This window comes from Poecilia reticulata, chromosome 16 (assembly GCF_904066995.2).
Source record: "Poecilia reticulata chromosome 16, P_reticulata-male-v2, whole genome shotgun sequence".
Taxonomy (NCBI): Eukaryota; Metazoa; Chordata; class Actinopteri; order Cyprinodontiformes; family Poeciliidae; genus Poecilia; species Poecilia reticulata.
The window spans coordinates 2,476,772-2,503,855 of record NC_088845.1 but is presented as its reverse complement, the minus strand read 5'-3'; the positions used below and the strand labels follow the sequence as shown (position 1 = coordinate 2,503,855).

At 39.5% G+C, this 27,084-nt stretch overlaps 1 protein-coding gene across 4 annotated transcripts; it reads left to right on the top strand.

Annotated features, from left to right (window-relative positions):
• Window positions 1-5,034: 5,034 nt before the first annotated feature.
• rpz5 (rapunzel 5) lies at window positions 5,035-19,345 on the top strand. Of its 4 annotated transcripts, none has more exons than XM_081616918.1 (3): window positions 5,035-5,403; window positions 15,271-15,324; window positions 16,684-19,345. In XM_081616918.1, the coding sequence occupies exons 1-3, from the start codon at window positions 5,151-5,153 to the stop codon at window positions 17,883-17,885; spliced, it is 1,509 nt and encodes a 502-aa protein (XP_081473044.1). In that variant the 5' UTR covers window positions 5,035-5,150; the 3' UTR covers window positions 17,886-19,345. The 4 variants fall into 4 exon arrangements, with proteins under 4 accessions (XP_081473044.1, XP_008428947.1, XP_081473045.1 ...); XM_081616919.1 differs by lacking the exon at window positions 5,035-5,403 and adding an exon at window positions 8,395-10,271; XM_008430725.3 differs by lacking the exons at window positions 15,271-15,324; window positions 16,684-19,345 and adding an exon at window positions 7,161-9,995 and having other exon boundaries at window positions 5,268-5,403.
• The last annotated feature ends 7,739 nt before the right edge of the window (window positions 19,346-27,084 follow it).

Below are 27,084 nucleotides of genomic sequence, written 5' to 3'. Positions count from 1 at the left end.
AATTACTAACTTTTCCTGAATTCACTCCACAAGTTACATCTAAGTTAGTTTTGTTTTATTTAAATGTGAAAAGTTATTTGCACTAAAAACTAGACTGGAAAAACTTGGTAAGATTTAGTGTTTTTGCAGTGCGTCCTTCTTAGTTCAGTAAAATAAAATGCTGATTGATTTGTTTCAGTGTAAAATACATGTAGCAGACTCAGGAAGTGTTTACATCCCTGCTGATGTTTTGTTAATGTATTGTAAATAGTCAGTTGTATTTTTTTATTCATATATATGCTGAAGTTTTTTTTAATTCATCCTACTTTGTTACACGTTTCTCTGAATTGTAGCATGCTATTCTTAGTAAGTGAACAGTTCGCTTTTCTCATGTTGTCATAAGCGGCGTTTCCCCTTAAAAACATACAAAGGACGACATGCTAACCACACGTGCTAGGCTACATGACGGTGCGGCACTGTCTCCATGGTAACGATTAGGCGTACCTTCCCCATAGTTCGATATTTGACATCTTTCTAATCACTTATGCTCATAAAGTATATGAACGTTAGTTTTCTTACCTTGTATTTCCTGTAAATCCGAGATTACACCGAGGGCTGACAGTCATTATGATTGACGGCTGCAATCCATCGCCGCCATCTTTCCTCGTTAAAAGTTATACAATAAGGGTGCGTTCACACTGCAGCCTGAAGTGACTCAATTCCGATTTTTTTGGCACTTCCGATTATTTTTACCTGGGCCGTTCACACTGCCAGTAAATGCGACCTGTATGTGTTCTGCAGTGTAAACGGGCAAACGACCTGAAAGTGTCCCGCATGCACAGCAGAGGGCGCAATAGCGTCAGCGTTCTCAGTGTTCTGCCAACCGCCATGAGAAGAAGAAGAAGAGCTCAGTGTTTGCGGAAGTAAACATGGAGGCTAACGTTGGAGCTTAGCTCACATGTCTGAAGTTTTTATCCGGCCGTAGCAGCAAATTAACAACTTAATCCTCATATAGTCCGTCATGGTTGTTGTTTTTCTTCCCGCTTGCGCGTATCAGGACGCAGAATAGTGAGATTTGTTGAAAATCAGTGACGTTCAGTTCGGATGAATTCGACCGGGACGTTATGGTCACATTTGAATCGGATACGTATCTGATATGGGTCACATTCGAAAAAGAATCCGACCTGAGCTGTTCACGGTTCTGGAGAGCGTGACGTCACGTCCAAAGGGTCAATAGAGTAAAAAGTTCTTATTGTTCCACAGTATGAAAATTCAGCTAAAGTTCAAGGTTACAACATGAGAAAAGCGAACTGTTCACTTACTAAGAATAGCATGCTAAAATTCAGAGAAATGTGTTACAAAGTAGGATGAATAAAAAAATGTTCAGCATATATATATATGAATAAAAAAAATACAACGGACTATTTTCAAAACATTAAAAAAACATCAGCAGGGATGTAAACACTTCCTGAGTCTGCTACATGTATTTTACACTGAAACACATCATTCAGCATTTTATTTTACTGAACTAAGAAGGACGCACTGCAAAAACACTAAATCTTACCAAGTTTTTTCAGTCTAGTTTTTAGTGCAAATAACTTTGCACATTTAAATAAAACAAAAGTAACTTAGATGTAACTTTTCAGCAAGAAATAGGAGTTTTAGTCAATAATTCGTTAATATTGATGAAAAATTAGTAGTTCCACTCGAAGATTATTCCACATATGAAAAAATAACGTATCAGTGAAATAATCTGCCAGATAAACTAGAATTTTTCATTAATATTAATGAATTATTGATTGATTTTCTCCCTATTAAGTTAATTTGGTTTTATTCCAAGTTTGCACCAGAAACTAGACCAATATTTGTTAACATTTAGTGTTTTTGCAGTGCGTTGATTCATGTCTGTTGCCAGCATCTTTTCACTTCTGAATGTTTCCTCACAAGAGGCTGAAGGGCTGGAAAAGTCTGAGCTGACTGAAACACTCATTCTGCATTTTAGTTCAGTTTGAATGAGTAGGAGAAATTAACCCAATTTAAAGCAGAAGCTCTGCATTTCATTTGGATTTAAAAGTGATTTTGTGAGTAACTCGTTCGTTTCTTCCTGTTGTGTTTTAGCCTCTGGTGAAATCCAGCCGTGGAGGATCTGTTTCTCCAGGAACAGGTTTTTCTTTTTAAAGCCCCGCCCATATTTATTTTCCCATGGGAGTCCACCAAATCCAAAACGACAGTTACTGAATCCCTCCTTTCCCACAGGAACTTTCAGTAATGAAGCAATACTTTAATGATAGAGGATGGGAGGAGAAAACCTGTCAAACAAATATAGTTTTATTTTTATGAGATGGCAGCAATCAGGTATGTGTGCAACACTCAGTTCAACATTTCTAACTCTGTTTTACACTTCAGTCCTTTGAGTTTGAATCTTTTTTTTACTTTAGTATGTCACCAATCAATCCCATAAAAACAAACATTATTTATTCTTCATTTATCATCCCAGCTTCCAGACACAAACAGGAACTGGACTTTGCAAAAAATTATTAAAACCAGTTAGAAATACATAAAACAACAACTTGTTAGAGTGTTATAAGTGAAAGCAACTAAAAACTAATACTTTCTATTAATATCTAGTGGAAAAGTTATTTGTAAGTTACTTTTTTCAAGTGTACAAAGATATTTGAGATTATTTGGTAACATTTTGTTTGCCATTTATATTTTCTAATTTTCTCTTGTTGATGAAGCAAAATAATGAAACATTGTTTCATGTTCAGAAGGCAGAAAACAAGAGAAAGCAGTTCTGTCTGAATGACCACAAACCAAAAGCTGATTTATTACAGAAAGTGGTCGGACTAGTTCGCGGGTCAGTCAAACTACCTGCTTCAGTTGCCATGGTGACTGAAGCAGGTTCTGGTGTTTTTACCATTGTGGATCAGTACCAAATCCTGCTGGACGATTAAATCAGCATCTCCATAAAGCCTGGAGCAGAAGGGAGAATAACGTGCTGTAACGTGTCCTGCTCCATGGCTGCTGTGACTTTGGACTTTTTAAAACCCAGTGGACCAGAACCCAGAGATGAAATGGCTCCTGGACTGTGACGGTTCTGGTTCCGTCTGGCGGTCGCTTTGACTCCAGCTGCCATTCGCTCTTTGCAAAACTTCCTCACTCTCATCAGTGGACTTTGCTTCACAATCTTTTCAAGGCTGTAGTTCTCTATTTTGCTTGTGCGCCTTTCTATAGCACACTTTTTCCTTCCACTCAACTTTCCAATAGCAGGCTTGGATATATTCTGGTTGACATGAGGTGGTTCTCAGTCTCTGCAGAGCTCAGATGGAAAGCTCATCAGAAGACAGTAATATAAAAAGTGCATCTAAATTAATTTAAATATTTTCAAAACATGAATTTATTTTTGTAAATCAATAAATCAAAGAATTACTGACTTAAACTCCTATGTCTTTCTGAAAAGTTACTTCTAAGTTAGTTTTTTCTTCTTTCAGGTTTACTGAGGTATTTGCTCTGGACATTAGAACAAAAATACTTGGCGTCATTTTGTGTTTTTATAGTGTATCAAGTTCAACTAATTTTTGCTCATCTAAAAATGTCGGTTTTTATCAAATAAAAAATCAAATGAGTTTTTTGATGATGTTCCTATGACTGTTTTCTACCTGAAGCCAGCAGTTTTCTGCCTCCCTCCCCTCAGCTGACTCTCATTACCTCAAGTATTCCCATCAACGTTTCCACCTGAAGGTCCTGAAACCACAAACAACAATTTTCCAACAAGCTCAGCGTTCCTCTGACGCTGGAAACGCTCCGCGTTGTTCGATCAAAGCTCCAAAATGTCAGAGCATTTTGTGTTTTCTTTCCGTTCTTTCAGAGAAAACAAACCTGCAGCAGAACAACCCATTCGGCGTGACAGTCCGGCCTCAGCTGCTCTGTCAGGCCACATGTTGTTGAGTCCCTGCGAAAGCTGGCGTCTGCTTTCCGGTGGCGGAGCTGAGTGTGAGATCTGACAGCGAGACGATGCAGGAACACGATCTGCTGACCAGCTCCAGTTCGCTACGGCCAGCGTTTCCTCCGCTTCCCGCCTGCCGTCCATTAAAGGCCGACTGTAAAACACCGAGGCCGTCATGGTGGATCCTCAGAGACAGAGACTGTCTTTCACCAGCCTGAGCTGGGACTCAAGGACTCTTCGCTACGCTTACATCCGGCACAACTGAGTAGATTCACAGATTTAGGTCAATATTTCCACATATTTTCTGGAAAGTTAACAAAAATGGATGGAAATTTTGGCTTTTTACTGCAATTATCTTTGTTTTTTTTAGATGCAATATGTCGTAAACTGTAAAAATTAAACTTAATCTTATAGTCAAGTTTTGTTTGAGACACTTTGTGTAAAATTTCCAACATTTAATTATTGAGGAAATTTTACAGTAGCAGATTAAAGACACTGCAAAAAAGTAAAGTAATATCAAGTATTTTTGTCTAGTTTCTAGTCCAAATATCTTATTACACTTTAAATAACACAAAACTAATTTATAAGTAACTTTTTAGCACATAAGTTTGTTTCAGGTCGATAAATACTTAACTTTGAGTTAAAAAAGAACCAGTTCCAAGTTGAACTTTTCATAAATTTTAAAGAAATATTTAAATAAAATAAACTCCAGTCTCATGTTGTAAAGTTACTAGTATGTTTGTTTTGTTTTAATTCAGATGTAATAAGATATTTGCACTAGAAACTAGACAGAAATCCCTGGTGTGATGTTTTTGGATGGTTTGAACTGAATTCCAGAAAACTCGCCACATTTTTGAGTCAGCAACAAAAACAGGACTGAGAAACAAAACTATGATGTGTAAATGTGTCTTTTCTAGAAGGGAAACATTTTCTACTGGGTCGCATCAGAAAGAAGAGTGGGTTTCCTCAGCCGGGTCGGTTTTAAAGCGAGCCCAGCTCAGAGAAGCCGGTCCGGTGTCCATGGCAACACGTTTGAGCCGCAACAAGAAGCTTTTTGTCCTGATGGGCCACTTTTCCGAGCTTTGCAGTGACTGGTCTCCTTTTTATTCCCCCTCTCCCTCTCTCTCTCTCTCTCTCTCTCTCTCTCTCTCTCTCTCTCTCTCTCTCTCTCTCTCTTTGTCCATCACATCAGAGCAGATTTTCCCAGGGTGCACGGAGTCCCTGCATGGGGGAGTGTTTACAGGATGTTATCTGTGTCAGTCTCTGTGGAGTGGGTTCTGGTGGAATGCTGGAACGGGATGGAGGAGGAATTTCAAAAGGAGGAGTGACGAGAGACAGGCACAGAGAGAGAGAGAGAGAGAGAGAGAGAGAGAGAGAGAGAGAGAGTATAAATAAATCCCAAGGAAGCTGGTGCTCACAGGCGCAGCTGGACTTCTGGATAACTGGACTGCAGCCCACTGGAGTATTTAGCCAAAAAGGTGAGTTTTTATCATTTATTTAACAGAAAGATAGAAAAAAAAGGATAAGAGAGAAAGAAAGAAAGACATTTAAGATTTTATTCAGTTACTTGCAGTTTTACCGTTTCAGTTTTTTTTATCATGACTCTGTTTTGTAGATAAAAGCACAGAAACGGTGAAAGAAACCAGAATTTGTGCTGCTCTTTTCCTTTTTAAATTGTAAATGTAAAACGTTTTTTCGTGAAGCGGCGTTCTCTGCTGTGGTTTTCTGAAACACTGCTGTGGTCTCTGCTGAAGCAGATAACCTGACCAGTGTTTGATCAAGTGCTCAGACGGACTCGCCTTTTTTTTTTTCCTTTTCATTAGATGAGCTTAGCTCCAACGAACAAAACTTTTTCCTAAATGTGACCTTATTTCCCAGCATTAAACAACACAATCACACATTAATCACAAAGTTGAGCGTGTTGCGTCATTTTAAATTTTTAAAGCTGGCTTTAACTGATTTTATTCTCATCAGCTGGCTCACATGTGGATGTTTGTAAAAGGACATGTGACTGAATAATGTGAGTCTAATTAGCACGGTGTTGGGAAAAGGCTGAAAAAGACACCAGTGATCTCATCTCTGCTGTAATAATTGGTGAGTCTGTTGCTACACACACATCTGGACTTTCCTCCATGTTAGGACTGAGAGGCCTTCAGATGACTTGGTGCTAATTAAGCTGAAGAGAGAGGGGTGGATAAAGTCATGAACAAGTGCAGCGGGAGAGATTTGGGTGTGCCTGTTTCATGAAATGATTGTGCTCATCTCTCCAGAGTATTTTACATTGAAAAACAAACGATTTTACTGATATAAACCCTGATTTCCCCCTGCTCTGAACATCTGTGTTTGCTTTGGGCCTTGGCTGTTGGGGCAGTAAAGTAACGTTCCCACTGGGCCAGCGCTGCTACGTTGTGCAATAACTCGCATCATAATCCATCTGTACACGCATCACCGTTGATTTCTGTTTCTGTTTCTGCGCAGAAGTGAATCATTTGTGCCTTTTTGAGTTTTTTTTGTGATGTTTGTCAAAGCCATGGAGGCCTGAGAAGTCCCTGTCATTAAGCGCGGCTGTGAGGGCGCGGCTTGAAACTGGATGCCAACATGTACTGACATGATCGAGCCTTTCGTTTATTGTAGTGTTCGTTTGTCCTCTAGGAAAAAAAACGTAAAACGAAGTAAACAGACGTCACCTGTCTGTTTACTTTGACTCTTAAAGCTGCAGTTTGTAACTTTATAAAACATTTTTTTAACATATTTATCAAAAATGTCGCCATGTCATGACAGTTTGTTATGCCTTCTGCCAGTGTTGACTAGCGCTGTCAATCACCCCTTGTGTGGCGCTGCTCTCTGCTACGCTGCAGCTAGCAGTCTGTCATGAATGCTAAGGTGAGCACAGACACTGATGACGGTTTTCCTGTAATCTTAAGCTGTTTCTCCACCATTAGAATGTTGGTACATACATGAGGATGATTGACAGCGCTAAGCTCCTCCTCCTGGCTCTGATTGGTTGATTTTGATGCATTTCTGTAGACAGCAATAGAAGCTCAGGGAGAAAGTGGAGATCAATCTTTTCACAGATTATCTGTCACAAAATGGTGACAGTTTCACCAAATATCTGAAAAAGAAAAGAAAAACATTTTTTATAAAAGCTGGATACTGAAAGTTTGAAAGTAGTTTTAAATAACTCAAATTATAATGAACTTTACAAGGGTTTTTTCCGTGTTTTCTCTCCTTTCAGGCACCAGCAAACTCTCTGGATTTCTGATTAGTTTTGGTTACTGTGACAAACTTAGAGATGAATAGTGTGGCAGACTGGCTCGTTGAAAACAGGGACAAGATCGAGAAAGGCGTGGAGATCATGGGCCAAGCCTCCGAGGTGCTGGCCGCCACCGTGGGCCAGCTTCACCCCATCCTGGAGGCCGTTTTCGTGGCTTCCGCCGAACTCCTCAGCAACCCGGACGGCAAGGAAGCTCGCTACCTGACTCAGCAGTTCGAAAAAGTCAACTCAAAACTGGAGGGGATCCAAGACGAGATCGACAAACTCGCCCTGGAGCTGCAGAAAACGTCCATGAACAAGCAGAACTTTGACCGGGAGGCGCAGATTATAAGTCAGTACGAAAAGTTTCAGGACTTTGTCAACGCCAAGCCGAAGTTCAGGGAGAAGAAGAAGGAGAAGTTCCTGAGCCATTACGAGAACACGGACGGCGACCTGAACTTGGACGCCCTCTACAACGCCGTCAAGGGCGAGAACACGTCAGGAGACCCCATGCTGGACACGGTGCTCTCCACCGAGCAGCGGGGCAGGAGGGCGGTCGAGGATTTCTGCGCTCGGCTGAAGAAGCTGTTCGTGGTGGGCATCATCGCCGTCATGGGCCACGCTGCGCTCAAGGAGGGAATCGTCGGTGAGGAGATGGTGAAGAAGTGGCAAGACCGAATGGAGGACGTGGAGAAACGCATGAAAGCGGCCGTGGACGACTGCACCGAGAACTTCGCCACGCAGGCCAAGACAGACTTGGAGCACCAGCTCCAGGACAACCCCGGCACCGTCGACACCGAGTTCGCCAAATCCCTCCTGGAGTCGCTGGTTAAAAAGTACGACTGGGTGAGCTGGTCCATCCGGGCCTTCGGAGACCGAGAGCGCATTTTCTTCTTCAACTGGCTGGCGGGAAAGAAGTACCACGGCAGCGGCGGAGCCAACTGGTTTGACATTCTGACCAAGAGCAAGATCAAGGTGGTGGTGTCGTTCTGCGTCGACCCGCAGCCCATCAACAAGAGTCAGATCCAGGAGCAGATCGAGCAGCAGAAGCTGAAGGGCAACATGATGGCGGTGGCTTTGTCTTTGAACAAGACCTTCCCCAACTGCCTGGTCCACGCCGTGAGCCACTACAAGGCCGTGGTGGAGACCAACAACTTCAAGGAGGACTGCTACTACTACGGGAAACACAAACGGGCCTACCTGTGCATCCATCCAGAGTAGACGTCCAGGACGAGGACGCACTCAGAGGACAGACTTTAGGACATCTAGTCTGTATGGATCTGTATCTTATGGTGTATAATCTGCTTTGGGGACTGCTTCGTGATTCCTTGTCTCGCAGAACTTCCTACTTCTTCTCAATGTTTTCTCTTACGCAAATTATGGTTTTTATAGAAAATTTCAGAGCCGGTTTTCTGCATTCATGTCGTTTGAGTCGACATTAAGCAGAAAACTCGATATCTACCAGAGTTTCACCTTTTATTCAGACTCACTCCACAATGGACATGCCTCCAACAGATCCGTGGTTCATTTATGGCGTTAATTCATTTCTGTCAAGAGTTTGAAACAACATGTTGAGCATAACAGGTAATTAAAGTCTGTCAAAATGTTTTAATTATCAGCAGAACTGTGTTGAGATTCTTTGATCAGAAGAAGGCAGCTTCTGTTTAGCGCTTACTGGGTTCATTTGGTCTGTAACTCCAACGCTTTTAGATGCATCCCTGCTACTAAACGTCTGAATTACTTCCTTATTTTAAGCTTTGTAAAGGCCTGGTCATTAACTATTGGTCTGACCCAGATGCTGGAGCAGGAATGCACCCAAACGTTGAGACTTGAGGACTGGAGTTTCAGACACCTGGCTTAAAGAAAGGAACTGAAGCTAACGGCTAGTCCAGGAAAAGCCAGAAATCTGGTTCCAGGTTACAGAAAAGCTACTTTAGAAACAATTTGGATCAGGTTTGCTTCAGGAGGTCAGTGATGTTGGTGTAAAAATAAAAAAATATAGCATTTCAAGACCTTTTTGCACTGAGAATGTGAGTGCTAAAAATGTTTCTTGCAAGTTTTTTATTTTATTTTATTTTATTTTTGTGAACGTTTTATTTTTGAGTTGTTCTAAGATTTAAAATGTCCGCCCAGACTCAGACCTTGGACTTGCCCTTTAGCTTTAGCATTAGCATTAGCTTTAACGCAACAGAAAACCTGAAATAACAAACCAACAACATGACGCTCTGGCAGAATTATGAACTCAGATCTATCTGTTTAGGCAAAATAAACTTAAAAAATGACAATAAACATAAATATCATTTGCAGTTTATCTTATGTAGCATCTTGCTACTTCCTGTTAAGCATCAAAAAATCAACTTTAAACCTGAAAATGCAGACCAAACTGAAGCTGTAACATCAGTTTGGGGTTTTTTCAGCAGCTTCAACGAGCCTCTGCCATCTGAAAACCACAACTTATTGTCTCTTTCATGTATTCATAAGCTCTGATGTTCTGGTCCGTCCAGTCTGAGTCTCATTGTCAATGTTTGTGTGAAAATAAAATCCACCTTCATTAGAAATATTCAGAATTTCCCTTTTACAGGAGATCAGATGTCTGGTTAAAAGCTCCAGAACAGGTGAGCCATTAGTCTGATAATTAAGATGATTTATTACAGCACAGATATGCAGAATGTGAAGAAGTTATCTTTTTTTATGTTTGTTAATGATATATACATAAATGATGCTTTTGGTGCAATATATTAAAGCTGGACAAACCAAGTACAATCAGAATTATATGTATAATTCACTTTAATTTGTAATAAACAACAGAATAAGGCAGTCTTTGTCATCTGGTCATCATTAATCTGAGATTTAATCCCATTCTTGGGATCTAAACCTCATTAAAAACTTGATTATATGTAATTTGCTCCTTAATTTTAGGCATTAGCAGTAACGGGGCCATTTTATCAGCTAGGTTGAGGAGCAACACCCTTTTTTTCACCAGCCTCGCTGTCAGTGAGGCAGGGTGTGCCTCTTCCCTGTAACATGAGAGCCACATGACCAATAGGAAGGCAAACAGGCTGGAGTTTAGATTTCTTCCGCAAACTTTACGAGGTGAGTCCGATTCTGGTCCAAATCTTTCATAGTAAAGATAGAAAAAAGCTGCGACGGTTTGGTTGGATTATAATCTGATCGATTCTTCCGATCTGACTTCATTCCAGTCTGTTGTTACATAATCGAGCCATTTCCCCCATTTCGGCGCAGTTCTTTCGCTTTAAGCGCATATTCCATAAAAACGCAGCTCTATAAGTTGAATTTGGATGAGTGAAGGAAAGAATCTGCCGAATGTTTCCAGTTTTAATCTAAATATAAAAGTTTTCGGGGGTTTTTGGTGCCAGCTCAGTTTTTCCAGGAAGTGTCTGCTGGAACTTTTTCGCTCCTCGTTGCGCTGCGCAGAAACTCGCCGCAGATCTGCCAACATGCGCTGTTTGTTTGTTTCTCTGCGGGCCTTCTGCTGTAAAATGATCCAATTAGAGGGCTTGTAGCGCGGACTGATCGATACGTTTTACATTAAGAGGCTGCATTAACAGGGGGTGGAGGGATTTCCGCCGCAGTGGTCAGACTGGGCGGTGAACTGGGTAAACTGCTCTGACAGAATGAAACCCGAACTGTGTGCTGCTCTCTATGCTGCTCTCATAAATATGTTTCTAATCAGACGTTCCTGCTTTTATCAAAAACTTTACACATATTTTCTGTTTATGTCGAAGGAAATGAGTTTTCTATCTTTTTTCTTTACCCAGATTTTCTCCAAATGTTGTGATGCTGCTCAATATTTCTTTAAGTTCTTTAAAGATGTTTCTATGAGTTTCGTTTTTTATTTTTCTACATTTTTAAATAAAAAAGGCCAGATAAAGGCCTGTCACAGTTTGCCATGTCAGGGATGTTTACAAGTTAAACCCAAATCAAGTCTCATGTCTTAAAACTGAAATAAATGTCATCTAGTCTGGAAATCAAATCATGTAGTTTGTTTATATGTAGGCTTATATCTATATTTTATTCTGCTAGACATTTAATTCTGTGTTCATAAAACTACTATGAGCTGTTTGAAAGGGTTTTGAAAATGTGCATAGTACATTTTTTTAACAAATTTAGAAGTGCAAATGCAAAGAATAATTTAATTTTTATGTGTTTGTGTTGAATTTCAAGGTGTTTTTTATTTTGTTCTTGAGTTAATGTTCCCCTCCTTCATCATAACCTTCTGCATGGTCCCCATTCTGAAAACTTCCCCTAAAACTTGCTAATCCAAGATGTAAACTTTTATCTGCGTGACGTTAAAATCTGAGACGTCCTCCAGGTAGTTTGATAGGAATTAGAGGAATAAATACCAAAGAAACTCAACTCTAAGATTAACTGATATTTTTATATAAAATAATCTGTTAAAGTTGCAGATGTGTTGATCTCCAGGCATCATCGCAGCATCTCCCACCCAGTCTGAAATAAAAACATTCACAGCAGCTAAAAACAGTAATACAGCATCATTTTTATTATAAATTGCAATATTTGTCTAGTTTCTATTGCGTATATCTTGGCACATTTGAAATAAGACAAAAGTAACTTAAAAGTAATCTTCAAGAAAGACAAATAAACTTGTTTTAAGACAAAAGTTCTTGAATGCATATGCAAAAAGCTTTACGGTACTTCCACGGTTTTTTCTCTTAAAACAGGAAAAGTGTTTTAAGTAATAAAAAATAATCTGCATTCAGCAATTATTATCTTAAAACAAACTGCTAGCTTGCTGAAAAGCTACTCTTAAGTTGTCTTATTTCAAGTGTACAAAGTTATTTCCACTAAATTAGACAAAAGTAGGTAAGATTTAGTTTTTTAGTGTACGTCACATTTTTCTCCATGAATCGGGATAAAACCTGAACCCCAACCAGCTGTGTTCTGTGAGCATCCGCTGCTCCTGTTTCTGAAAATGTGATTTATTTAAAGCACTTCTGGGTGGAAGTGAGACGCTGAGCAGCGAGGATGGAGATTTTTCACACAAATCAGATTCAGTTACTGTAAAAGCTTTACCTTCTGCCTCTTTCTGCAGGAATATACGACCCTGACCATGTGGGGACATTTAAATCTTTGCAGAAAACGTTTTAACGATGGTATTTTAAAATGAATGTTAATATTTTAAGTTATCCTTATGCTTTCTCCCATTGCGTCACAAACTTAATTTCATTAATAAACACAAAATAGCAAATAATTGTGGAATTAAAGAAAATTATCCAGAATTGCGCTTATTTTCATGACAAAAATGAAAGTCTGTAAAATGTGGGATGCTTTAGTATTCATCGCCACATTAGTGAAGAGTTTGCAGAACTCCAGCCAGACTGGAAACGTTTAGATTTTCTCCAGCAGTGTTCAAAATGTGAAAACAATAGTTGCAACTAAAAAAAAAGGAAATTAAATTCATCAGATGCGCGATATATCGTCATCAGTATCGGCCGATATTATTCATGTTTCTAACATCGCTATCGGTCCGATAAGCAGAAGGACTGGTGTTTATTCCCATCTTGATTCTGTTTCAGCAGGAGCTTGGTCATGTGGTTTTGTTTGGTCATGTGACCATGATCCAGCAAAGGATTGTGGGAAGTTTAACAGAAGCTTTGATCAAAAGTTTAAAAAATTGACGGCACTAAAACCCGCCTGTGTTTGGCCGCTTTGGTGCGTTTCTTCAGACAAAGCAGCTCAGGTAGGAGGTGGAGGAGATCGATCTGTTGACAGATCATCTGTCTCATATTAAACTGTTACCACATGGTGACACTGCGTGTAAAAAGTATATTTTATTTTTTTTATAAAAGTCCCATCCTGCAGCTTTAATGCAAAGAAAAAGAAGGCTGTTTCTGGAAACGTCTTCGTTAGCAGTCTGCAGTTCTCCCTCGGCGCTGTTTGGTGGATCGGGCCGGGAATGGGCGCTATCTGCCGCCCGCAGCCTCTGCGGTCCGCAGAGATAAACCCCCGGGGAACGAAGCGACGTCAGCAGAGGCAGGGAGACACAAACCAGCTGACAGCTTGTTTTCCGTTGTCTCGTTGCCGTGGTTACTTGCTGAGTTTCACTGGAAAATGCGCCGGTTGGTCCAGCAAGTTTAACCTCTTGTACTTAATCACGTCCCGCTGCTCTGATATTGACCGAGGAGGAGGAGGAGGAGGAGGAGGAGGAGGAGGAGGAGGAGGAGGAGGAGGAGGAGGAGGAGGAGGTAAAAGCTGCAGCTTCCCCATCAGATCAGCCAGAATGGGAGCAACACAACGCAAATAAAACACACTTGAAATAAAACACACCTGAAATAAAACACACCTGAAATAAAACACACCTGGAATAAAACACACCTGAAATAAAACACACCTGAAATAAAACACACCTGGAATAAAACACACCTGAAATAAAACACACCTGAAATAAAACACACCTGAAATAAAACACACCTGAAATAAAACACACCTGAAATAAAACACACCTGAAATAAAACACACCTGGAATAAAACACACCTGAAATAAAACACACCTGAAATAAAACACACCTGGAATAAAACACACCTGGAATAAAACACACCTGCCAGCTGCAGGAACTTCATACTCTTAATTCTGTCCCTCACTGCAAAAACACCAAATTTTACGAGTATTTCTGGTCTAATTTTTAATGCAATAGATTTAGAGGAACTTAAATGAAACAATCTGCCATTGGAACGCAGCATTTTTCCCAAACTCTGAATTAAAATGTCTTGTTCTACTGGCTATTTATGTCACTTATAATTAGTTTCTAACCAACATTAATGAATTACTTGCGTTAAATAAGCTCCTATATCTTGCTGTAAAGTTAGTTTTGTCTCATCTCAGATGTTCGGAGATAGAAACCGGATGGAAAAAGTTGGTAAGATTTGATGTTTTTTCAGGGCATAATCTGATTTCCTCCAAAGTTTCCAGGTCTGCAGAAGGACATGTCTGGACATGTCCAGCTGCGATTTTTTTTATCTGTTTCCTGGAATCTGGGACACATTTTATTTCTGGATTTTCCAACTTCAGTCGACTTCAGCTGAAGTGGAATAAAGTGAGACAGAAGCAAAGCATGTTCATGAAAACATGTTTCGATTAAAATCTAGATCTCTCACTGCTGCTTTGTGAAAATGCAGCGAAGCCACGTTTATGTGCATCATTCCTGAATTGCATTTAAAGTTTAGCTCCAACTCAGAAATAACTTTAATTACTGGAAATGAATGTTTTTGTTTCAAATTCTTGCAAATTTTCTCTCCTCCTGCCTGGAAAGTTTCACAGTTTTAAACTGAACTCAGAAACTATTTTAGAATCCTTCAAGCTTCTCCGACTTACTGAGGATCAGAAGATCATCATTCTTGTTTTTTTTTCATGTTTAACCAACCAAGATGAATATATAATTAATTTAAAAGAGTGACCTGGGCAGTGGGACAGGATTATTTAAGTTCGGTTGATCATGTTAGACCACAGGTGTCAAACTCAAGGCCCGGGGGCCAAATCTGGCCCGCCGTAGCTTTTTATGTGGCCCTCTGGACTCCAAATTACATCAATAGGTCCGTCCAGTTTTTCACAAATCTGCAAAAATCACACAAAATCAAAAAATGTCCACATTTTTGTCCTGATTTTACTGCTAATTTTCTCAAAATTGGTCAAAAACATTGAATCCGTAACTGATACAGCGAGTGATAGAATCACATTTAACGTAAATACTGTAAAAAAAATAACAATTACAAATATTTCTTAATATTCACCACAAAATCTGTCATTTTGATTGCAAAAATAAACACTAAAATAATCAGAAATCCAGGAGTAACAGCTATTTATTGATATTTTAACAGTTAAATTGGTTTTATCAATAGATTCTGGTGCAACCGGCCCTTTAAGAACATTCAGATTTTTGATTCGGCCCAAAATAAAAATGAGTTTGACACCACTGTGTTAGACCATCAGCATGACGTAAAACCAGTTCAGCCCAAATCGGTGTTGCGTCATCAGTATTGACTCATTCCTCTCTGGGTGTGACCAGCAGCTAAAACCGAAGCTCACTCGCCTCTTTCTCTCTCTTCTTATCAGGTTTTTCTAGAAGACCGAGGAGAGCAGGCTGCAGTTTGGAGACGTTTCAGAGCCGTAAGTGTATTTACAGAACCAGAAACGATCATTACACTGTAAAAACACAAAATCTTACCAAGTAATTTAGGTCCAGTTTGTAGAGCAAGATAAAACTAACTTATAGCTGACTTTAAAGTACGATATAGGAGATTAAGTCAGTAATTCCTTAATATTAATGAAAAGTTACTAGTTGCATTGACAGATTATTTCACTCATCATATATCATGTTTTTAAAAAAAGCTGTTCAGTTTATCAGGATTGTTATTTTTACTATTTTCTATACCGTTTGTGCAGTGAGAACATGAATAGATATTAATAAATGTGTAAATATGACTAAATACCTTTACAGGGTGCAGTTTAGTCATTATGAGACCGTTGTTCTAAAGAAGAGTTTTATAAATAGTTTTCAGCTGCAGTATTTGTGTTTGTGGGGCTGTTAATACTCTAAAGTCACAGACAAACTATTTATAAATAGTTTTTATTGTCATTTTATTATTACAATGATGTCACAAAATATTGAGATCAAACCTTTAAGTGCTAATAACTAAACATTTTTCCCAAGTTATAAGTACCAATGGAACTGGTACATTTTCATCATGGAGGAATTATTTACTTTAATTAAACTTATTGACCTTTAGCAGCGCGACGAAGTAATGGTTGTACCAAAGTACTGGTTCTACCAAAGTACTGGTTCTACCAAAGTACTGGTTCTACCAAAGTAATGGTTCTACCAAAGTACTGGTTCTACCAAAGTAATGGTTCTACCAAAGTACTGGTTGTACCAAAGTACTGGTTCTACCAAAGTACTGGTTCTACCAAAGTACTGGTTCTACCAAAGTACTGGTTCTACCAAAGTACTGGTTCTACCAAAGTAATGGTTCTACCAAAGTACTGGTTCTACCAAAGTAATGGTTCTACCAAAGTACTGGTTCTACCAAAGTACTGGTTCTACCAAAGTACTGGTTCTACCAAAGTAATGGTTCTACCAAAGTAATGGTTCTACCAAAGTACTGGTTCTACCAAAGTACTGGTTCTACCAAAGTAATGGTTCTACCAAAGTACTGGTTCTACCAAAGTACTGGTTCTACCAAAGTAATGGTTGTACCAAAGTACTGGTTCTACCAAAGTACTGGTTCTACCAAAGTACTGGTTGTACCAAAGTAATGGTTCTACCGCGCGGCTACAGCATGTAAAATACCTTTTTGCCTGGATGTAAACAGTATCATGTATTTCTTGCTGAAAAGTTATTTATAAGTTAGTTTTGTCTTATTTAAAGTATACTAAGATATTTGCACTAGAAACTAGATTTTGTGTTTTGCGGTTTTCTCATAATTTCTCTTTCTAAAATGTAAGTTTCTGTTTTCTTTCTGTTCACAGGACAGTTTGTGAGACACCAGCCAACGATGGCGAATCCGTTACAGAAGCTGGTGGCGGAGAAGAAGGACATGGTGGAGACGGTGATGGAGGTGTTCGAACAGGGAGCCGAAGTGGTGGCCAGCATCGCCGGAGACCTCTTCCCCGTGTTCTCCATCGCCGCTCCCATTGTCAAGCTGGCTCTGGACAACGTGGAGAGCAAAGAGGCGGCCTTCATGAAGGAGCAGTTCCAGAAGGTCCGAGACCGCCTGGACGTGGCCTCCGAGGAGCTGCAGCGGATCAACGACGAGATCAAGAAGAGCGGGGTGGACGCTGCCTACTTCTCTGTGGAGGAAAACATCACCAACCAGTTCAGGAAGTACATGGACATCCTCAACGCCAAGCCGAAGTTCAGAGAGGTGAAGAAGAAGCTTTTCCTGGAACATTTCGCCAAAACCGGTGGAGAAAAGAACCTGCACATCCTCTACAACGCTGTGACCGGAGAAACGTTCTCCGGGGAGCCGATCCTTGAGATCATCCAGAACTACGAGGAGAAAAGCCGCCGACCCATGGAGGACTTTTGTGCTCGGCTGAAGAAGCTCTTCTGTGTGGGGCTCATTGCGCTTTTGGGGCACGCTGCCCTGAAAGGCTATGACGAAGATGAGGCTCTTCTGAAAGAGTGGGGGGAAAATATGAACAAAGTCCAAGCCAAAATGAACGCCGTCATCGAAGACTGCATCGTTAGCTTCCCTCAGCAGGCCGAACAGGACTCCCGCCGTCTGGTGAGAGACCAGGAGGGCTTAACCAACCAGCAGCTAGCCGACGCTATCATCGAGAAGCTAAAGAAGAAGTACGACTGGGTGGGCTGGTCTGTGCGCGTCTTCAGGTCTCCCACTGGCCTGTTCACCAACAAGAAGGACTACCAGTGCGCCACCGGGAAGAGCCGCTTCCAGGTTCCCACGTCGGACGAGAAACTGAACGTCTGGGTGTCGTTCAGCTCCTCGCCTGAACCCGTGGATAAGAGCCACATCCAGCAGCTGATCCAGAGTCAGAAGAAGCTCACCGTGGTGGGAGTAGCCGAGTTCCTGTTCGAGAAGCTGCCGGGCGACTGCGTCGTCCACACCATCAAAACCAGCAAAGACCTGGGCTACTCCTGGAGCTTCGAGGACGACCTGCACTACTGGGAGGAGCACAAGAACTTCTACGTCTGCGTTCATTCAGCCTGAAGATTTAGAGAAAACTCTGTTTGCACAAATTATAGCACCACGCTGCTCCGCCGTCCTCATTCAGATATTCCTCAGAATGTGCCTTTAGATATTATAAAGTTGAGAGTGTAAGTACCTAATGTGATCTGAGTGAAGCTAACAGCTATCAGAGCAAAGCCATTCAACAAGGGAGACATTAAAGACTCAAATTTCCAAAGATTTATGTTATTTAACCAACTGCATCCATGTAGCTGCAGCTTTTCTAACCCAAAACAAAAATAAAACGGTAAAAACAAGCAAATTTATTTATCCATATGAATTTGCATTGTTCAACAGAAGAAGAGTTTAGAAAAAGCTGCAGAGCAACATGGACATCGTTGAGTTAATAAATTAAGAAATGACACAATCATCTTCTGCAAGAGCAACTTCAGTTTTATTGTTTTTGTCCGTTTTTATTGGCCTGCTGTGTTTATGTGTAGCTGTTAGCATTACTCACTGGCTGGTGTCCTGAAAACAAGTTAACACTCTAAAAAAGGTCTTTTATAAAATGTTTTATTCCTTTCTTATACCTTTAATTGTGTAAAAACAAAAACACACATCTCCTTCTGCCTTTTTCAGAACAAATTGTTGAGGTTTCATAATAATATTCCTCTTTAGAAGATTTTGGCAGGATTTAGTGTTTCAACCTGGACATGTTTTCATTAGAAAAAGAAAATTGTTTTGGACGTTCTGGCGCTGATGAAGCTGAGCTCACCCTAAACGGGCCGTTTGTATCAAAACCACAGAAAACTGGAAACCCTCCGTTTGATTTCACCTTTAATTCTTATTTGGCCTAAAAGAAAATGAGCATTGTTTCTTTTTCTGTCCACTAATCAGCACTGAAGCTCCAGCTTCTGTCGGCTTTCAGTGGCGTCAAACATCTCCAAGCTTCTTCCTGCTCTGACGTCTCGCGTTTTGTGCAGCTGAAATTCACTTTTCAAAGGTTTAGTTGAATTTTTGATTCATTTTGGGTTTTTGGGGATTTTGGGTTTTTATCAAAATGTTTCTAATCTGACGTTCATGTTCACACTACCTGCTGACGATGCAGTCATATTCAATAGATTGTAAGCTGCTTAAAAGAATCAAGCATACTTTTTATTAATTAAGCCCACATTTCTGTTTTAAAATGTTTTTTTCATCTGTAATAATTAACAGAAGGTTTAAAAATATCAGTCTGTGTGAAATGTATCTGTATGATGTGTCACTTTTGGTGAATTTATTAATGAAACTAATGAACTTTTAAAAATATTCAGATTTATTGAATATGACTGTATGATGCACTGACTTCATAGTTGAGGGTTTTCTGCTGTTCTGTCATCGTTACGTTTCTTTTTCAATTGATATAAAAAAAAAATCAATAACACATTTTGTGACAGTTTTTACACTTTCTATTGATGTGGTTCCCTGTAACCAACAAAATAAATAAATCTTGATTAAATGCATGATTTGTATATTGTTGTGATTTACTGATTATTGTTTATTAATCTCCTTTCTGTAAACAACAAACGCCTCTATTTCTATTTTAAGTTACATTCTTGAGCAAAATGCCTGGAAAACTTCCATCATGTTTCATAAACAGCAAATCTTCTCATTATTAAAGGCAGCATGTTTTTTAAAATGCATAATTAATAATAATGAACATGTTTTGCAGATAAACTGGTTATTAACGGCCCAGATGTTTAGCAGACTTGTTTATGTTTTAAAGTTTCCTCCATTTTGTTTTCAGTGAAAGATGTTGGCTCATAATATTCTGAAAAAAAAGAAAAAACTTATTTTTAAATAAAAATGAGATAAAAAGTAATTTATACATTAGAATTACAGACATTTTGTGGTAATTTATGGATTAGAAGTTCATCTCTTAATTTTGACTGCAGTGTTTTAACATCCAGCTCTTCTGATGACAAATCTTACAACCTGGTAGAAAAAAGGAAACGGATTCGGTGGTTTTCTAGTTTGGAAACACCCACAGTGCTCTATAATCATGCGGTTGTGGCTTTTCTATATTCGGCTTGCAGACACTCATGTCTTGCATTTTACAACAGCAGCAGGTCAACAACAAGGAGTCAAGGATTGTTGGTTTGAACCGTTTCTTTTTTTATTATATCTACTGAGCTTTAAAAATGAATTCTGCTCTGCGTCTCAATGCAGTTAGAGTAAATCTTCATTATTAGATTTAGAAACGTCCGTCCATCCTATTTTCATATGCAGAAACACACATAAGGTCAGAGTAGAGAGACCTAATTCAGAAGTCAGTTTAAATGTTTAAAGCAAAAACAAAAGTTGGGATTAAATCTTGATTCTTGAAAAGCCCAGACTCACCGGGAAATGTGTAATAAAGGACAAAAATATGTCCACATGATCAAAGTTTGTTAGCGTCTAAACCACAAGTAGACTGAGATTAGACTGAAAAATGTCATCATTCCTGCAAAACTGACCTACTTTCATATTCTGCAGCACCAAAAAATACAGATAATGTCTCTGGCATTTCAATACAACAATGTTTTTGTTTATGTTACCACTTTATTTTGGTAGGCTAATTGCGCTAGCTTAAGATAGCACTAGCTTAGCAGCTGCTAAGCTAAAGCTAAGTTTTCAGTTAGGCTGTATTTAATTATTAGTTTATTGTCATCATTTCAAAGGAGTTTTACTTTTAAACAATAGCCTGTGTTTTTTCTACTTGGAATGTCTTAATGACAAACTACTTGATGTGGAAGGTTTCTAACTAAATCCAAATTACATCGTTTAATCTTTAAAAACCGAACTCGGGCTAATTTTTATTTTTTATTTTCTGGAACTGCAAATAATCTGGGATTATTTAGGCCTAAATATTTACATGGAAAGTAAATTGTTTTTGTTTGCACATTGTGAAAAAACTGAAAAATATGGGGAAAAAACTGAAATAATAGTGTCTAAACTGAATAATAATGTTAATATATAGCTGAAATCCTTTTTTCTAGCTTTGGCCAGAGTCCTACTGGACTCACCTTAAAAACCTGCACATACCATAAGATACAAACTTCAGTCTATCCACTACAGAACTATTTTTGTCACAACAGTAGTAGATTTCTTATTTATTACTGGGATAGTTGGGATTTCTTATTTAACATAAAGTTATACATTGTTTTCTGAATACCTGCATGCCAGTTGCATGCTGGGAAAGAAGATCCAGCTCTCACTAAGTAAACCGTTCACCGATGCCAAGTTTCACTGCCTCCTCAGCGTTTCTGCATGAAAAGCTTACTTAGCCTGAAAACGGAGATACCTATAAATATTGGAGGAACTCTTGGCTGAAGTGTTGCAGAGGAAGCAACAATGAAACTCTCCTTCATTTAATTAAAATCCAATGTCCTGTAAGTAAAGATGATTTAAACCGAACCCGCCTGCAAAGTACCACAGTAAAACACCTGCTGGCTTCTGCCATGTTTGTGGCTGAGGGGAAAAAAAATGCAGAGAGCTGTTATGGTAAAGCAGAATAATTTATTTGTGACAGTGACAGCCGGCTGAGAAATCAGGCAGAGAAACACAGAGACTTGAACACTGAGGAGTGTTTTCAACGGGATGCAGGTGGTTTAATGCAAACAGGGATCAGCTGGGAGGGAAGGCAAACAGGCAAACAGGCCGACTGAGAGGAGATTCATAATAAACACAGATTGACAGATAATCCAAGAAAATTAATACAAGAAATGGAGCAAGAATAAACTAAGAACCAATATAAAGACCACATATGGCAGCTGCTTATGGGTCATAATGATGAACTAAAGAACACAAATAAAAGGCAGTTGGAGCATTTAGACATAAAGACTTTTTATTGTGAAATTTGAACTTGATAAAGGAAACGTAGCATTAATTTGTCGTCTTGTTCATGATTTATGAATAATAAATCATAAACCATAAACCATTTCTTATCCTAGATGTTAAAGCTGCGTTGTCTGCTGAATCTGCTACAGAATGTGACTTTTATTTAAAGAAAAATCTGTAATTTTATCATATTTGTTAAACGTTACCATGTCGTCACAGTTTGCTATGCGACAGACAATATGTGAAAAGATCGACCACTTCCACTTCCTTTCTGAGCTTTTATTGGTCACTGGTGGCGATGCTAACTAGCGGTAGCATTCATGATAGCTCTGCTGTATAATGTAGCAGACAGGCTAAGGGAGGAGGGTGTGAGTGTCACATACACAGGCATGACTGACAGCCCTAAGACACGCCTCCTGGTGATGTACTTCTGCAGTTAGCATTGGGACAAGGCAGAGAAGTTCGCAGATTATCTGTCTTATACTAAACTATCACAACATAGTGACATGTTTACATAACAAATATGTAAAAAATATAAAAAAGGCTTAAGTTTAAGTTACATATTGTAGCTAAAACTCATAAGATTAGAACATTTCTTCTACGTTCCACTAGAGGGAGCTAGCGTACCGCCAGTCATTTGTTCTTCCACTTTTGCGAACCAGAGAAAGAGATTCAATTAATCTTATTACTGTCAGCAAAATTTAACTTGATTGCCTAAAAGAAACAAAAGTCAAGAATTTATCTGAATTTTAACCAATTTTCACAAATTTGTTAATAAAAGTATTTAGTTTTTGATTTAAGAAGTAAGAGTCTATCAAAACATCGCAGCTGATAAACAAATGTTTCCGAGAACGACGGCCTGATCCTCACTCTGCATAAATGTGCTGCTAAAGGCCACTCCTGGCCACGCCCAGGCTCCTGACCCGCGGCAGCTGAATGGGCGAAGTGATGGTTTTAATCAGGACAGAATTACTTTTCCATGAACATTATTTGGCCAAACAGCCCTGCATTGAGTCCGGCCCATCAGGTGACCTCAGGAACGCAGACAAACATCACGCGGCAGCGGAAACATTCGCACGCCTTGCAGAAAGACACTAAACCTCCGACCATCACCTCAGAGTTACCCTCCGCTCATCGGCCATTCTGAACAGAACCAACTAATTCTGACTTTTAAAAATTAGACCCTTATTAAATCAGGTGATTGCACGTCAGACGGTGTGTGGGAGGGGCGAAGAGTCTCCAGGGGATTATCTCGTCATCCTGAAGGATCTGAAACAAGCTTGAGGAGTTTCTGTCATTAGAAACCTCAGTTGGTCTGATACTTTGGCCCAGAGTGAACAAATCCTCAAAGAAAACCCCAGAGCCAAAGTTTTATTCAGTAACTTCAAGACATTTACATTCAGACAGTCAACAGTCAAACATTGGCGACTGGGAAGGGATTGACTTTTAATCTGCTGAGTGAAGCATTTCCCACACCACCACAGTCCTTTGGTCCGCTTGTTTGGTGCGGCCCAAAAAGGAACATTTCATTTGGTGCGGTTTGCTTTCACATTGTGAATGTCACAAGAGCTATACCTTCAGTACTGTAGCACTCTGTAGTAAACAAAGCAACATGAGAGATGGTCAATGGTCCATATGGACAGAAACGACCGGGGCGGGACGGAGAACAAACCCAAAAGGAAAAACAAACACGGTGCTGCTTTTTCACTTTATCGTTAAAAACGCTGAACACAATCACATTCCTTCATGTCTTTTCTGCCAGCTGGTGCAAATGCCCAAATATTGAGGATGCACAGCCATCCATGTTTGTCCACAGCTCACTGCTTCATACCCAACAACGGTGGCTCATGAAGTCCAAAATGGCTCCTGTGTCCTGTAGTTTGGACTGAGGTCGGTCTGTAATCAACCACACCAGAGTTTGTTTGGAAGTGGATCGTCAAAAAGAGGATCTCTGTCCGGTTGTTTCATTCATACATGCACAAAAGGTCCGGACGAATGGGGGAGACAAACTGTGGTCTAGTTAAAGCAGACCATAAGTGGCAGATGTGAAGACATGAATCCAACTCAAGAGGGCAACAACTCAGGAAGATTATTTTGGATAATTTCACCTCCAAACATGTCTTGAGATCTAAAGAGGAATGATCAAGAGTCAACACACAGCGTCTGTTATTACAGCTGAAAACCAACGAACAAGCCCAAAGTCTGGGTGATGGACTCTGACCCGAACCTTCAGAGCCACATAAAGACAGTTACAAAGTCGGTCTTCTGTCTGAAGAACATTTCCAGGATTAGAGGACTAATGTCCCAGGAAGATCTAAAGAAACTCATCCAGTCACATCGATTACTGCAGCAGCGTCTTCACATGTCTGCCTAAAAATCAATCCTCCAGCTGCAGCTGATCCAGATGCTGCTGCTGGGGTTCTGACTAAAACCAGGATGGAGAACATCACCCAGTTCCACAGTCCTTCCAATTAACCAATCAATCAAATTTTATTTGTATAGCACATTTCAGCAGCAAGGCATTTCAAAGTGCTTTACATAATTAAAATAAAAACAGCATGTGACAGTGAATAAACAGAAAGACAAAGAGAATTTAAAAAAAAAGGTTAAAAAAGATAAAAACATTAAAACCCGCACCCCTTGTAGGACTTCAGTTAAACGTCTCAGACCTCAGAGTTTTAGTTAAAACGCCATTTAACAAGGATCAACCTCAGATTAGTAAGCCATTAACAAGGATCTCACACTCAGAGTTTAGTTAAAACGCCATTAACAAGGATTCTCACACCTCAGAGTTTAGTTAAAACGCCATTTAACAAGGATTCTCACACTTCAGAGTTTTAGTTAAAACGCCATTTAACAAGGATTCTCACACCTCAGAGTTTTAGTTAAAGCGCCATTTAACAAGGATTCTCACACCTCAGAGTTTTAGTTAAAACGCCATTTAACAAGGATTCTCACACCTCAGAGTTTTAGTTAAAGCGCCATTTAACAAAGATTCTCACACCTCAGAGTTTTAGTTAAAACGCCATTTAACAAAGATTCTCACACCTCAGAGTTTTAGTTAAAGCGCCATTTAACAAGGATTCTCACACCTCAGAGTTTTAGTTAAAACGCCATTTAACAAGGATTCTCACACCTCAGAGTTTTAGTTAAAACGCCATTTAACAAAGATTCTCACACTTCAGAGTTTTAGTTAAAACGCCATTTAACAAGGATTCTCACACCTCAGAGTTTTAGTTAAAGCGCCATTTAACAAAGATTCTCACACCTCAGAGTTTTAGTTAAAACGCCATTTAACAAGGATTCTCACACCTCAGAGTTTTAGTTAAAACGCCATTTAACAAGGATTCTCACACCTCAGAGTTTTAGTTAAAACGCCATTTAACAAGGATTCTCACACCTCAGAGTTTTAGTTAAAGCGCCATTTAACAAGGATTCTCACACCTCAGAGATTTAGTTAAAACGCCATTTAACAAGGATTCTCACACTTCAGAGTTTTAGTTAAAACGCCATTTAACAAAGATTCTCACACTTCAGAGTTTTAGTTAAAACGCCATTTAACAAGGATTCTCACACCCCTAGATATAGATTCGTTTAACTGTGACATTTTTTTGGGGGGGGGGTTTACATAGACAGTGTGAAAGAGAAATAAAAAGAAGTTAATAAATAGATGAAAAGTAAAGATAAAAACATTAAAAACATCGAAAACCCACACTCTAACCCTAATTTAGCCATAAGCAACTCTAATCAGCTGGGTTTTAAGTTGAGATTTAAAGGCTCTGTACTGTTCCTTACCGGTGCCTCTATTGGTGACTGTGTGAAGTCTTCATGACTTTTTATTTTTGTGTTTTCATGACGTAAAGCACCTTCTGCTGATGTACAGCTGCCTTCTTTCTGACATGACATGTTGCTCTAAAACCTCTGCTGGACGTTTTCACTTTGATGCTGCCATCACAGAAGAGTGAATTAGCTTTTCCAAGAGCCCTGATGCAATCCCATACCATGATACAACCTCATATTGCAACAGAACCTGCAAGATACGACTGAAGACGTCAGAAAACAGTTCCTCAAACTCGACCTTCATGTTTTCACACTAACCCTCTCGTTGTGTTTGTCATCCCTGCCGTTTCTCATAACATACCAAAGTCTGGGCAAGACTCAACAAGCCGACTGTGTTGAAGGAAAATCTCTTCTGTTGAACCTCATTGTTGATGTTCTTCAGAACAACATCGACTGATCCCGGTCTAACCTGAAAACACACAACAGCCATAATTGCAGTTGCTTCTAAACGGATTTTCCCTTCAACAATTTTACACAACATGAAAGGAACGAATCAAACGATTGTGGAGTCGGGAATAAAAGCAAACTAAGTTTATTTTCACTAAAAGTTTAAGCAGCTCAGCCTCAGTTTCACTACAGATTCTTAGTTCTGGCAGGACTTTGACTAGACCATTCTGCTTTGATCTACACCATCCCATAATATCTTTAGCTGTTTGTTCTGTTGCTGATTGACCTGAACTGAGCTCCATTTATCTCCCATTAACTCTGACCAGCTTCCTCATCCCTGCTGAGGAAAAGCATTCCCTCAGCATGACACTGCCACCACCATGTACACCAAATTGATACGTTTAGTGTAATATGCAGTGCTAGTTGTACCCACATATAGGTCAAAGCATTTAACGCTATGAGCCTCTATTTTGGGGGTATCACATGAAAGGGGCAGAATATATGCACGCCACACTTTTCAGATTTTCATTTGTGAAAATTACTGAAAACCATGCATAGGTTTCCTTCCACTTCACAATTATACAATACTTAAAATCACAGAAACTTGAAGTCTGTGGTTGTAAAATAACCAAATGTGGAAAAAGTTCAAGAGGTATGAATATTTTTATGGGTTTAAACATAAATCTTTCTAATTCAAATTCTAATTCTTCTAACATCTGGATCAGCTGCAGCTGTTTGATTGATTTATTAGTCAGACCTGTGAAGACGCTGTTGCAGTAATCAATAAAAGATAAACGCATTATGAGCCATTCACCTGATCACAGACTGAAAACACGTCAAGCCTAAAATATTCCTAATCAATAAAACGTCTCAGTGCTCATACAGGTCATGCAGCGTCCTTAAGCCTCACTAATGGGGACTAAATGAACATACAACACAGACATACCTGTGGCTGGGCTGTGAGCGGCGACTTGTAAATGTAAATGAAACAAAGATTTAATGTGAATAAACAGGAACGTTCAGAAGCACCTGCTGAAATTTGAGTCAGAATGACATTTTACCAGCAGGTGGTCCTGATTATTTACAGCTTATTATGTTCAGTTTTGATGTTATGAGGCTTAAACAGCAACAAAGAGGAGTCATGACTAACAGCAAG